General features: G+C 42.2%; 1 protein-coding gene across 1 annotated transcript in view; it reads right to left on the reverse strand.

Annotated features, from left to right (window-relative positions):
* GTF2I (general transcription factor IIi) overlaps positions 1-14,720 on the reverse strand; it is an 81,988-nt gene that overhangs the window by 42,338 nt on the left and 24,930 nt on the right. The window contains exons 4-10 of the mRNA XM_082493249.1: positions 12,434-12,568; positions 11,826-12,009; positions 11,601-11,629; positions 10,379-10,427; positions 9,674-9,717; positions 8,158-8,235; positions 641-697 (exon numbers count right to left, since the gene is read on the reverse strand). Of these exons, the coding sequence (XP_082349375.1) occupies positions 641-697; positions 8,158-8,235; positions 9,674-9,717; positions 10,379-10,427; positions 11,601-11,629; positions 11,826-12,009; positions 12,434-12,568 (576 nt within the window). The remainder of the gene's footprint in view (positions 1-640; positions 698-8,157; positions 8,236-9,673; positions 9,718-10,378; positions 10,428-11,600; positions 11,630-11,825; positions 12,010-12,433; positions 12,569-14,720) is intronic.

Raw genomic sequence — 14,720 nt, forward strand, 5'->3', positions numbered from 1 at the left:
GAAGACTCAATTTCTGAATCTTAAAAATTTGTGCCAGCCGGAGCACTCTGACCGTATAAAGAAATTCACGGGTTGAAATGCAGATTAGCCTTTTCTAGTGTTTGCAAATGAGCAAACCAGTATTTTTAATACAAACTGTAAGAAGCTGGAGAAAAACACTCATACAATTTTGGAGTAAATTTATTTCAGCTCTTGTTCAGATGCAGGAGGAATTCCTTCCACTAAACACAGACTTTCCATATATTTTTTTCTGTACGTGCCCCTTCACCTCGCACACAGCTGAAAGAAATGATCAAGTTACACTCATAACACATAAGCAGAGGTTTATTAAACTTTATAACCAATTATGAAACAGATTGAGTTTTTTGAGAAACTTATCAATTCACACAAACTACTAGTGCTTTAGCCATCAACATCAACCTGATGTGCCTTTTCAAATTTAGAAAGGAAAGAAAGGAGATTCCCCTCTGTGCCTCTCTACTTGGTCACATGAAAATTAAGGCAACTGAAATTTACATTTCTGTTGAAGTTTAAGTTCCAATAGCCTTACTTGGAACCAAGGAAGTAGAGCCCTGAAAAGCAAACCTCACACATGCAATTTCCAAAACAGCTGTGAGAAAAATACAACGAAAAGATCTACCTGTGTAACTTTTTGCAAGCGCAATTTTTTCATCCATCTCTGATGTTTCAGAAGGACCTGCTTGGGAACAAAGAGAACAGCTCTTAAATTGTGTCTCACAACAAACACGTTTTTCCAGTCCACAGCGGAAATTGCCAAATAACTCTTAATTTCCTGTATCACACTCTCATTTCATACTTTCTGTAATGTTGAACTTAGGAAAGACTGTGTGAAATATTAAATATCTATAAAACCTTATGTATCCAGTTCAACAAATAGAGATGCTGAGGAGCTAATGGCAGGGGTGTGCATTTCTCGGACTACTGAACAGTCAGACTCATGCAGAACAGCAGGTTTTCCATTTTTTTGCTGTTAACAAACTAATTTTAAAACATGAAATGTTGATGGTTCTGCCCTTTCTCAACGCATTTTTAATCAGCTCAATCTTTTTCCTGTTTGTTAAAATTTGCATTCCTAGGGGGTCCTTCTTGACTTTAAAATTTCTACCTACGCTAAATAGACAAATTCGGAGAGATTAAAATAATTTACGACGCTTCCAGGTTGTTTGCTTTTCCTCACAACAGCTCTTTTGGCGGCCGCACACGAACAGCTTTAAAAAGGCCGTTGCAGAAAGCAGCACACAAACGACACTTAAAAGATTAAATTGACACTCCTGAAATCCTACTGCTTAATGCTGCGACCCTCCGGCGGTTCCACTGGAAGAGGGAACTGCTCACAGCCCAAACGGCTTCACACCGAGCAGGAGATCATCCCACACCTGAGAAATAGCACAGATATCTAAAAGCGGCCTATGTGCGGCGTACGGGAACGTCACGCTGGGACTAACCGGAACTGAAGGTTCGGGACTAATTGTTCTGCGTAAATCAAATAATTTCTGCGTTCCTTTGCAAAAGCAACCTGCGGAGAATCACATAACTCCCCCGAAATTATGGCTGTTTAGAGGTAGGTTTATAAGTGTACCAGCAATTAATAGCCTCACAACAGAAAAGCTATTGTTAACTAATAAGGTAAGTGAAATACTTTATTTCAGGTGCACAGGAAGCAAGAAATATAGAAAAGTGTTGTCACAATCGGACTTCATAAGTATTTCAGTCAACTGAAAGTACCTATACAGTATCAAATACGGTGAGTTATTCAAGGAAATGAATATTTAGGGATTAAAGAAAAATCAGGATTATTAAGTGGTTACCATAATGCTAGTTTGAGAGAGTTCTGCCTACTTCGACCGCTCAGATTTTCAAAGGGATTTTAAATTAACAGGATTTCAAGTGAGGAACCTCCGCAAGGTGCTGTGTTTTATGTGCATTTCTTTCAGCAAGCGCTGCTTTAACCTGCTCCCGCCGTCCCGCCGCTTTTGCTTTGCTGGGGAGGAAGGCTGTTTGGCTTCTTTTTTTTTTTTATTTTTTTTTTTAATTATTTTTCCTATTTGTCTAACTCGGAGGAGTTCCCTGATTTGGTTCAAAACGGGGCTCCCGAGAGAGCGGTACCGGCCCAGGCGAGACCACAGTGGAGGACGGGCAGGAGCCGGGGAGGAAGAGGAGGGAGGCAGGAGCCGGTGCTGCTCCGGGCAGGCGGGAGGGAGGGAGGGCTCATCCCAACAGCCGCATCTGCAGCCGATACGGGTGACGGGGAATAGAACACAGCCTCTTTGGGCGTGCTGGAAAACATCTCCGTGGAGTAAATTTGCTTTTATTTAAATAAGCGTATTTGGTGTATGCAGCCGGATGGGAGTGGCATTTCCTAAGAACTCTTCAGAACAGGCAATTATCATCATTCATAAGGCACTGACACACAGAAGCATGCATCCCATTATAAGCAAATATCCAATTATAAGCACATGTTTTCATGTTTATTCCTTAATTCAGAGATCCTGACAGGATTGGTTTACCTACGTATTCTGCAATAGTCTCTATATTGCGTTATCTTCATCCTAAATATATGCTGTCTGTGGCACAAATAAGAAAGGAAAAATGGGAAGTCTGACACATTCAAACGCGAAGAAAGATTTCTTTAGTTAAAAAGATACACTTACTAGGCTTACAGCCCCTGGGATTAAGCACAGAAAATTCAATCCCCTCAGCTTTAACGTCAATAAAAGCTATAGTACATGTAGTAAAACCATAAGAATTTTTTAAAGCGACCCACACAGATTATTTTATGAAAGTTGAAGCTTTCTTTTTTCCCCATATTATAAGCTTTGACAGAGGAACATTCAGAAATTAAAAAGCGTAAAAAAAAATAATTATACTCTGCTAGCTTAATTTAGTAAAGACTAGAAAACGAAATTTAGAAGACCACCAGGAGATACTAACAAAAGCAGATACATTTCCACTTGATTACATTCACGCACGTAAGAGGCAGATACACACACACACCGCATTACTAAGAAAAGCCAAAACGAAGTTCGGTGGTAACCGGATCAAAAAGAAGTTCCATCTAGGAATAAAAGTATGAGGAAATCACAAAAAAAGAAGGAAACTCGAGAGGTAAGAATGAAATTCCACTGCAGCAGGTATAGCAGAGGAAGCACGGTCACAAAGGTGGGAGATTTAATTACCAAAAGCACAGGACACGTTAGAAGTAAAAATCTCGCAGTACGGTTGGAGTCTAAACCGTGAGGTTTGTGGGCAGAGCCAAGCAACAGCATGTTCCATCAGAAAAAGCACCAACCACACTCTTCAGCTCAGCGCCGACTCTGCTACGCAACACAGACACCCAGAAATTCGGTAACGCTCAGACTAAGCCCGAGTCTTTCACGAGCAGATAAACCCCCAACAGACCACCGCCCTACTCCTGGACTTGGGCAGGGACCCGGCATGGAGCTGAAACCTGGGTAAAAGGCAGCTATTGCCACAAACCGCAACCTTCTGAAGTGCCTGTTACGAATATGTCATTTTTCGCATTCTGACGATTCCTTTAAAAACAGAAGTAGACGTCATTCCCTCCGGTCACAGCTATTCCTTCTGCTGCCCACCAACAAACCACGTACTTACACCGAACTCAAACAGCTCAGCCTCAGTTTCTAATGGATTACGTCCTACCACCGCACAGCCAAACCTCTGCCACTTGGGAGACGCAACGCAGTTATCATCTCCCGGATTAGCATCCTCAGTGATACGCGCTTTTTTTGGTCTCGTTTTCGCCACGCGGATGGCAGCAATGCAATTGTCAGAATGCCTTTAGGAAGCACAACATCGTGCTTTCTCGTTTTCTCAATATATTCTCTGGAATTTCATGGTTTAAGACAGTATCTACACGCCGAGCCTCACACGGTGGTTGGAGTAGCCACCTCTAGCCAGGCTGGCTTCACAGATTTAACCCCATTAAAAATGGATGTTCCTTCTAGTACTCCGGGAGATCTCCAAAGGAGAAATATTTTGTTGTTAAGAGACACACTGAAAGACGTTCATGACTTCCGACGTTCCACAGCAAAACCAAAAGCACCGTTTGCATTCCCATTTGGGGCTTTTTTTCCCCAGCAGAAGATATTTTCAATCTCATTTGGTTTTAGATGAATGTCCTATACTTTAACTGCCTCCCTCCAACGTGAATTTCCTGAAATGCCAAAACTCCTAGCACTGTTCAACCACATGCTGAACAGTGGAAGAGAAAGGGTATTATACAGTTGTTTAGTCACTTCCAAATGGTTTATAAGCTAAACCAGTCAGTTCGTTAGGTAGCAGTTTATATGGACGCACCGTTTACAACCTTTTCCTTCTGCTTCCAGTTCTCTTGGTTTTAACACCAAGGCGTAACTGAAGATTTGCATCCACAAAATTCACGGGATAACATGCCTCTTTCAGGCAACGTTTGGTCCTTAGTCAGCAAACTAACTCACTTCTGTGTGGGCTGTCTCCAAAAAGCTTTACTTCGTGCTCGTGAAGAGGACTGCCGATGGTATGCGTCCCCAAGGAATTTTCTTAGTGTATTGCCGCTTCTTTGTCAATTAGGAAAAAGACAAATATGTATAGCTCTTAATTGTATCCCGTTAATTGATTCCGAGTTGTTCTCATTCTGGCACTGGTATTTTGACCTCACTTCTCCCATGAAAAGCCTTTAAGACAGCGTGGAGCTTGTGGACAGCCTTCTAATAAGAAGCCAAGGTGCGTGTCTGTTTTTTTCCCAATGCGTTCACATCAGTGGAACAGTCCCCTGGCTGCAAGAGAGCTGGTAGAGAAGCCAGGAGGACTGATGGGCACGGAGACGTATTTGGGCGAGCGCAGCACAGAACACACGCCCTGCTACTTGGCTTTAGGATCAGGACTTGCACGTACCCAGGCGGTCTGGAGCTGGGGCTGGAAGGAACGCCGGTCCCTCTGCAACAGCCTTGGGAACAGATCTACTCCCACAGCACAGTGATATGCTTCATCTAAGAGTACACGTCACGTTTCAACCACTCAACAAAGAAACAGCATTTTAACTAACGTTTCTTTTCATAAGAGCCATACTGACTGGTACTTATAGATAAGGTATACGCAGGAATATTAACTGTGATACTGGAACGCTCCAGTATGCATTATTTAGTCCTGCAGATCTGCGTTCGGTCCTTTTCCTCATATAGTCAACAAAATCTGCACCTTTCTTCCAGAACAGTTTGTCTTTGGTGTCACCCAAAGCATTTAACACTGCAGTGACCTTCACATCTGTCCGGGATACTGGAAAAAAAACCATCCACTGCCACACTGCTAGTGCCCGCTGATGGAAAATTGCCCCTAATACTCTATCAAAACGCCCACATGAAGTTTTGACGGCTAAAGTCCCCGTTTCCCACTCTTCTTACCGTGTACTGCTAAAGCATTTCCAAATTTAGTAATTCAGTATTAACTCATGGCAACATCCAAAGGCCGCAAGCTACTACAAGACAATAAAAGATAAGAAAGACGTCCACCTACAGGTATAATTCCCCCCCCCCCCCCCAGCTTGATTAACAGGAGAATTTTGAGTGCCACCAAGGCACACAGCACTTTGGTCAGCGTTACAGATTTATGAGAGGAATCAAATACTCGGAGAAAAACAATAACCGTGCAATTTCATCAGTAAATCATTTTCTCCAGGAAGCCCCAAGCAGACTGCTGTTCTCTAACAGTTTAGTTGTTTCTTCTCATAAATTGATAAGCCTAGTTTTTGCTGTAGGATATGTTTAGGAAGAACTAGGACCCCAGCCATCTTCTGCAGCACATCTCTACCAAAGCAATGCAGGGGCAGACTTGTGCCATCCCTCAGGAACGCACCTTAGGATAACTCTACTTATCCAAGGTCTGCTTCTCTGCACAGCATCACCATGCACATACAATGCCCTATATGCCTCCTGAATTTCATAGAATGGTTTAGGTTGGAAGGGACCTTGAAGATCATCTCGCCCCACTCCCCTGCCCTGGGCAGGGACACCTCCCCCCAGCCCAGGTTGCTCCAAGCCCCGTCCAACCTGGCCTTGACCACCTCCAGGGATGGGGCAGCCACAGCTTCTCGGGGCAACCTGCGCCAGGGGCTCACCACCCCCAGAGGCAAAGAATTTCTTCCTGATAGCTCATGCAAATCTCCCCTCTTTCAGTGTAAAACTGTTCCCCCTCGTCCTATTGCTCCGCTCCCTGATGAAGAGTCCCTCCCCAGCTCTCCTGTAGCGCCTTTAGGGACTGGAAGGCCACAATAAGGTCTCCCCGGAGCCTTCTCTTCTCCAGGCTGAACGCCCCCAACTCTCTCAGCCTCTCCTCACAGCAGAGGGGCTCCAGCCCTTGGAGCACCTTTGTGGCCTCCTCTGGCCCTGCTCCAACAGGTCCGTGTCCTTCTTCCGCTGGGGGCCCCAGCGCTGGACGCAATACTCCAGCTGTTTACAGCTCTCTGCGCTCTGCACAACCTTTGGCTTGAATTGGAGCATCAGCAACTCCAAGAATAGAAGGGCAACCTGCTTTACTCCAGGGAAGGCGGCATGACGTGACATCCCTTCTACCAGTATATTCAGTTTTGCCACATTTTAAATGCAAGTTTGGAGGACTACACTGGGAGTGGGGAAAGGGGGAGTTATTAATCGAGCCCCATTTTATCTGAAAAAGACACATATTGCTCTTCACCAATCAGAAAATTTAAATTTAGAGTTCTGTAAAAGACAAGAGAAATTGCCCCCCCTTCCCAAATCCACATTGTACTTTACATTGTACAAACGAGACGTTTTAGCTGAGACAAACACGCTGCAGGACAATGGGTTACTATTGTGTAAGGAAGTGATTTTCAGTACTGACTCTCTTCAAAACAGCACTGGATTACACTTTGGGCTATTGGCCAAATTCTGACATTGTTTTTATGCATGAAATGGAAAGCCACAAGGGGCTGAAAAGCAAAATGATGACAGCACTTGGCTTTGGAAGGAACAACGATTAGGTTGTCTCCAAAAAAGTATCTATTTTTACTACATTATGTCATGCCCGTGACCCCCCCAATCCCCTGAGGCTAGGCAATGTACAAATATGAAGAAAAGATAATCCTAACACCAGAGAATTCACCTTTCAAATTCTGAACTTGCGAAGCCATATGGTTAAGATCTCTCTGAACAGCGCCCGTACATTACTTGAGAGGTGCCAGTACAAGAATATTGATTCTACAAACCTGTAGTTATTAAAGCACATGAGAAAATAACGTCAAGCTTTGTGTCTAAAAATGCGCAGAAATGTTATCTCAATAGTATATAATATTACAAAATGAAAGGATGTGCTGTTTTGCACTTCCTTGTCGAACATGAAGCTATCCTTCAGAGACGCGTGGCAGCTTGCCTGTGTTCCTTTGTATTGCTCAATTAACCTAACGACAAATGCAAAGAGGCCGAAATTATAAATTTAGGGTTCTAGTTATTTTATGTTGCCATTTATAATGATGACTTCTTAATTACTGTTCATTTCAACCTACAGAAATAAGGATTTTTTTTTTTTCACTCCAAGTCGAGGTTAATGTGCAGTATCAACCACGAATGTAGAGATGAGGCAAAGCAACTGAGAGAAACCTTAAAAACATACACAAAGCCTGAATCACGGACCTCACAAACGTTGTTATGTCTTGCCTATAGAAACAAACCTTTCAATACATTTTTGACACATATTGGTCATTCCATACAAGAAAAAGTGATAGACGCACTCTAAAATTTACCGAAGTTTTACACTAAAGAGAAGATCCAAACAACGCTCTAGACGGCATCATTATCCCAGGTTATTTTCTGTTCAAAGAGGTGACAGGAACTAGAGTCTGCATACTGGACCCTCAGAGAAAAAACGAACACTTTAAGAGACTCCTGGAATTTCTCCTTCACCCCCAAGCACACACATATGCAACACCATATGAAGTTGTACTTCAGGTCTTTTGATATTCTTCAGAATAACTTACATGGTAGCCCGCGTGGAAACGTACCCTAACAGAGCTACGTAACTGCACCCTTAACGACCAAGAAGTAAAAAGAGAGGCGCAGAGAGAACACCACTTAAGCAATCAACCCTTTCGCGAGATAAAACACATACGGACATTCATATCACTACCTGGAATATTGTATTGATAGTAGTCAGGATCATCCGATTCCTCCTTCACTGTTCCTGTTGTCATTTCCAAAGAAATTCCTGTAGAAGCAACAAAGCAATCACATACAGAAACTAATCATAACCAGATTCTTAAAAAAACCCACCCAAACAAATAAACAAAACACCCACCAAGATCCTAGTCAGTCTCTATTCAAAAATAAATAACATATTTTCTGGTGTTGAGACATTAAACAATTGTTGAGCTGAAACGACGGTAACAAAGTGACCTGCTGGTTTCTTACGTTTCAGTTTGGTCACCATCAGAAAGGATGCAGGATTAAACGCTCCCCTACAATTAGGCATCCTTGCAAATGCTATCTCGGATTTAAAGAATTAAAAAAAAAAAAAAAAACAAAAACCACAAAAAGGTCTCCTTCCTTTATGCCCACGTCCACAGCCAAACAAAAAAAAATATTTTATCACTCGAGCTGAAAGCCCTTCTAGACCTACTGCTGCTCACTCCTCTGCACAGCCCAGTTCAGAGACCGTCTGCATCAAACCGTGCTGCTGACGGTGCTCGGCTGCTCCTGGCTTCATTCGGGTGAACTACCCCCTCCGTAAGCCTTCCTGGCATTCCCTAAAGTGTTTCGAAACATTCTAACAAAGGGAGAATTACCTAAAAACGCCTAGAAAGCAGCACTGGAAACAGCCCGGGATCGACTTGACAAAAAGCTCAAGTTAACCCTTTGCGTCCGTTAAGCCGAACTTTAACCACGAAGGGTTCCCACGCCACATGCCTGAAGTTGGGAAGCACAAAGAACCGGCCTACATATAAAAACCTTAATCCTTACACAAAATGCTGAGCAGTGTAGCTCAACCCAACAAAAGGGAAAGTCACCGGCTTATCTCCGAGCACACCTGCCGGCTCGCCGCCTTTAACGGGATTACTCCTGCTTCACCTCGAAGCACACGCTTCAGCATGGCTCTGCTGCAGGTCACAGCGCCTGGCAGGATCACGTCCCACCCGCAGGGAAACTTTGGAACGCCTGGTCATTTTTTTTTTTTTTTTTTAACTATCAGTAACACATTTCGCTATTTGTTTCCGCGTTAGCTAGAAAATGGGCATTCTGTCGTTTTCAATATTTTCTTAATATTAACAAATAAACCCAGTTTTTCTCTCCCCATTAGGGATAAAGTGATCTTGAACTAGAACAAAATAAAAACGCACAGGATTTTCTTCTTCTTCACTTAAAACAAGCTGTTTACACAGACAAATTATTTTAGTCTAGAAAATTATACCAACCTCCTCCTCCTCGAAATGGAAACACTTGGCTAAAGTTAAATACTTGATAAAAACACCAGCTGAAAAGCGGCCAGTTTTAAGGAAATAAAAGTTTTTCTTTCCCACAAAGGATGTCTTTTTGCTACTTTTTTCTTGGCGCTTCCTATCTTCGCTGAAATTCAGCCTTCTGAATAGAAACTGATTTGGGGGATTGGGGTTCTTTTTTGGCAAATAAAGGCAAAATTTCATACATACCAGAATCCTCGTTTGGTTCTGTTTTCACTTGAATAGGAGGACAACTACAAAAATAAACAAATCAAGCACATATTATATATTATAAAACCCAAATATTTTACTGTCTAGTAAAATTAACATCACAGTATTTTTTTCCAAGCAGGAAAATAAAAGTAAAAAACCCTGCCTCTTAACTTATCTGATTTATCTCAAGGAAATCCCTACATTTTTGGGATGTAGACAGTATTCAAAGCGTGTTTAACCTTTAATGAGAAGCAAACCGAGAAGCACAGAAACACTTGCCATTTTGCTCCCTGGTTTCACATTAACCAATTTTTTATTTACTCTAGATATAATCTCTTAATTTAGCAACAAAAAGATTTATTTTAGTTTTTTAATTGAGGAGGGGGAAGGAAGCGACATTACATCTGTTCCCCATATCCCCGTATCATAAAACACGACAAACTTATCCCTGACTGACAGACTGTGAATTAAGAACACTCGCTGGGCTAATTAAACCGAGGGGAAACTTTGCCATCTGTTTAATTCAGAACAGTTTCCCCACAAATAACAGTCAAAGGAAAGAAAATTCATGCTTTTTATAATCCCCGGCAAGCAAAAGTTATCCAAAGGTCAGCTGGACAGAAAAAGCATATTAAGGGAAAGATAAACGATACAAAAATACATAGTTGATACAAAAGGAAAACTACATTATTTTAAATTCACCTTCCACCTGGAGGTATAATTGAATGCGAAGGATCTGTCATATGAGTTCCTGAAAGTTAAAAGACAATCTCTGAATTTCCTGTACTCCATTTACCTTAAATACAATTTGCAAATGTAACATTGATTTGACGAAGCAAAAACCTGTTCCCATTTTACAAGCATATGTGCACATTTTCTGTATTCACAGATATGAGGGAAAGATCTCGTTAAACTGCTTTATTAATCTATAAAGCACTGCCAATATAAAATTACTTCAAATGTACCTATCCCCATTCTTTTCACTGCTCTCTTTGATGATGCTAAGTGAAAATCTTGGGAAACAAAGGTAAACAAATCTCTCACCTAAACTCTGCTGAAAGAAAATGGCTATTTTCATAGAGCTGCAGCTTAGTCCTAAATTGCAGCTAGACACAGATAATTATGTTTTTAGAATGTCATTTACCACACTGAAAACCTGCCTTGCTTCTTCAACAGAAAAATACATTATTGCAGAATTTCTGCAATTTCCCACTCTCTAGTCTTCTTACTGGGCACAGGCAACACCGGTCTGATTTTACTAACCCGGCATCAACTTCTGGCTGTTTCACCTGAGAAAGTGGAACTTTTCTTTTTTGACTACACTCCTACAGAGATTGCTTCATCCTCTACATGAAACAAATCCTCACATATATGAATTTTGCAAATAAAGCAACATGATCCCATGAAAGGAAGAGGAGAAGGGATTTCTTCTAGCTAGAAGCAAATAATTGCAGAGCTTTAAAAAAACCCTCACTCTAGCTCAGATTTTTTAATCCTTTCATAGGAACTGCAACACCTAACCACTTCAGAAGATTAAATCAATTTTTAAAATGAGATATAAATGCCAAATTCAGCTATGTATTGGAACACATAGCGCAGCAAACTCTTGGCATCTTCTAGAAATGCAACGCACAGTCCTTCATCAGTTCACTTCTCCTTTCCCTACGATACCATCCAATTCACATCAAATTTAAATTCAGTAAAAGGATAAAGAACACAACAGAACAAATTTTACCTCTAATTGGTTCCTCTTAGCAGAACACATGAAAGAAAAGGTTATAGTTCCATAACTAAGGCAACTCACAGTCTAGGAATTTCTGCAAAGTTTGCCACTTTATCCACATCACCCAATCTTGCACCCGTACTGCTATCGAATCTAAAATTCTAATCTGTTTCTGTTTAGTCCGAGTAAGCAGCAACTTACCTAGGTGTTTCTTTGGCTCTAGGAAAGGCCTGTATGGAAACACAGAAAGAAAAACCCATAGTTTTAGCAAAGGCATCACTACTTACTTGGTTGCGTGACGTTAAAGAGAGAGCGCTCCTGTTTAAGAGAAACAGGCTGCAATGTATTTAACTAAAAGTTAAAATGAATTGGACTTAATTTAAGTACAAACCAAAGCGGACAGACGAGCACAAGAGAGCAAATAACCTTTTGATGACAAATGAGATCCTTGACTTGTTTTCCAAAATCCATTTCAGGGTTGAAACGTCGTAGTTTGCCGGATGTTTAAAGGCAAGTCCTTCGGGCAGGCCCTGCACCACCACTGCAGACTGGTCCCTCTGAATCTTCTCATACGGCACAGGTACCACTGTTGACTTTCCTAAAGCTTTACCTAGGGGGAAAGAAAGGAGACAGTTCGGAGGTCAAGAGTGCGCAAATTAGCAAAAGGATGAGTCCCTCACAAAAGCCAGGGAGAGGACCAGAGCGAAAGCAAGGTGCAGGCGCAGATCTCTAGAGGAAAGCGAGTCCTGCCTGCGGGGTTCCAACACGCACCGGAACCCACAGAGACGCGGAGGCTCTCTTGAAAGAAAAACGAGCAGGCTGTGCAATCATCTCAAGTCGCATCCCACAAAACACATCAAGAAGAAAACTATCCAATATATGTGTATGTTTTAGAATTGGCTACTAAAAAAGTTAAACGTACCACCTTACCAGCAGCATAGCTTGAAGGCTAACATCATGCAGCACTTGCCTTCCAAGTGGAATAAAAACTTAGAAATCCAGAGCAACTGTTTTGAAGACTTTCAGGCACCCACCGTAACAAAAGCAGAAAAAGTCCTCCACAGACTTTCTGAGGGCTTCCAGTTCCACGGCATCCACTGTCAGTCTGTTTACAGATGGTATAGTCTTTGTTTTCTGCAGTTCTGCAGCCCTCTCCTCTTCTGTAACACCTGGCAGTTAGTTATAAAAATAAGACCAAAATAATATTGTAAGTTATTAAAATCCCCAATACCTAGTCCCCCCAGTTTAGACTATAGACACTCTGGAAGGATTCCTGCCAGAAAACTGTAAGAACTTATTTGCTTTAGAAGCAAATGCACTTGTCTACGTACATGGGCAATGAGTAAATTTAAATTTACACCAAAATTATGATATCCTCCTTGCAACATTTGTAAATGTCACTCTCTAAGGTGTAAGAATAAGGAATTAAGAGATGCATCCACGCGGGCTTTTTTTGGCATGAAGAGGCAGAAAACACTATTCATCTCAGGAGGGGATAACACGGTAGGACTAAAAAGCAAAACTGCCCAGAAAAGGAGGAGCAAGACAGTCACCGGGGAACAGTCCGAATGCCTGTGTGGAGGATGCCATAGCTCCCTAGGGCTATGCATGGTATCTTAAGCAGCAGTTATGTTATATCCTCTTTTGTTTATGGTGTACTTGCTTTTGCTGAACTTTTTAGAGAGGGCATCTGACTTTCGGCACAACAGCTGCTTTATCTTTCAAAAGACATTTGAAGCTCACACCTCTCATTGCCGAATAGGAGCAGCTGCAAACAAGCCATCACTATGCAGTACAGAGAAGATTTCAGCCCTATGCCTTGCCCCAGTCTCTGAGCAAAAGCCATTGCAAAAGGAGTGAGAGAATAACACCACTTTCAATATTAAAAAGCTAAATGGAAGCGATGGTTTGAGGCAGCAGCCTTCCCTTCTTATCATTCAGTTCTTGCAAAGATTTGCTGCGAATTGCCCAGCGAAAAGAGGGGAAAACAACAGAGAGATTCTGGATATGAAAGAAAAAGCACGAGAGACCTGTGTTCCTACGTGCAAGAGAAAGATCAGTGCTGAAGTTGTGTCATGTCTTCACTGTGAACGAGCACAGCAGTAAGTCTGAAACGCTGTGATTTGCATTACCAGTGCTGCTGGCTTCGTAATTCTAGGCTAATATGAGAAAACAAACATCAGTTTGAACAACTGATTACAAATGGGTTGTGAAATGAGCTGAAGCACCAATACGTCTAATAAAAATACATTTATCATCTTAAAAACTTGTGTCTTCATTTAAAAGAGAACCTCTTCCTTCCTCTACACATCCCACACCTGCTTTGTGCCCTGGAAAGCCACCTCCACACGACATCCAGCTCTCCAGGCCTGAAATTTTTGCTTTCTCTGCAACGACAGGGCCTCCCCTAACACAAAGATAACGCAAAAATGGAATATTATTATTTACCCATACCGCAGGGGCTTAGTTAATGACAGCTGATATGGTTTGCCTGCAGACTTGGGGATAAGACATATAAATTTCCATTTACAGCTACACGCAACGTTGCTTTTTGGGTGTGGGGTTTTTTTTTTTCCCCCCACACAAGAGACTGATTCACTGAAAACGCCTTTACTGCCAGTAGCTTCTCAAAAGTGCACCCACACTTTCTAAAAATAATAAGCAAAACAAAAATAAGATGACGACACTGCTCGTTTCCCATTAAAATGAAAAGCAGACAAAAACACATAGAAATTTTCCTCCTTAACTAGCAGAAACCCGTATCGTTATTTTTTATTACATTATTTTTATCCATTTTCTTGAGCTCACATTATGCGCCTGTCTCAATCTCTCCCACGTTTGTTGGCCAATTTCAATCAAGTCTGACAAACAAGATCAAGTCTCGAAGACAGTAAGATTTGTAAGAGCTCTGCACAACTGGTCAAACCCAGCAGCCGTTCGTCTCCTCCCGGCAGCACCGAGGGACACCTCTCCGCTTCTCGGAGGTCACACAACTCACAGGCTCTGTGGAAGCTCTCGCCACAATTCCTCGGGCACCAGGGAGGATTCAGGCTACGTCTGGGAGAAAGGACGCCTGGGATATGTGAAACAAGACTTGGAGGGGAAGAGGGCTGGGGGGCTGTATGTACAGGGTAAGTGGCTCAGGAAGGGTGAGGACCGGTGATACGGTAAAAGAACTGTATTGTACACCGCTGGGAGCATAGTGCAGGATTAGTCCCGTTACTCTGCAAAACCCATTCTAGCTTCAGGAGGATTACAACCACCCAATTACTAAAATCCCCAATTTGCACCGAGAGTCCATATATGGCTGAGTGTCTCTCG

Source organism: Vanellus vanellus (assembly GCF_965231255.1).
Source record: "Vanellus vanellus genome assembly, chromosome: 19".
NCBI classification, from domain to species: Eukaryota; Metazoa; Chordata; class Aves; order Charadriiformes; family Charadriidae; genus Vanellus; species Vanellus vanellus.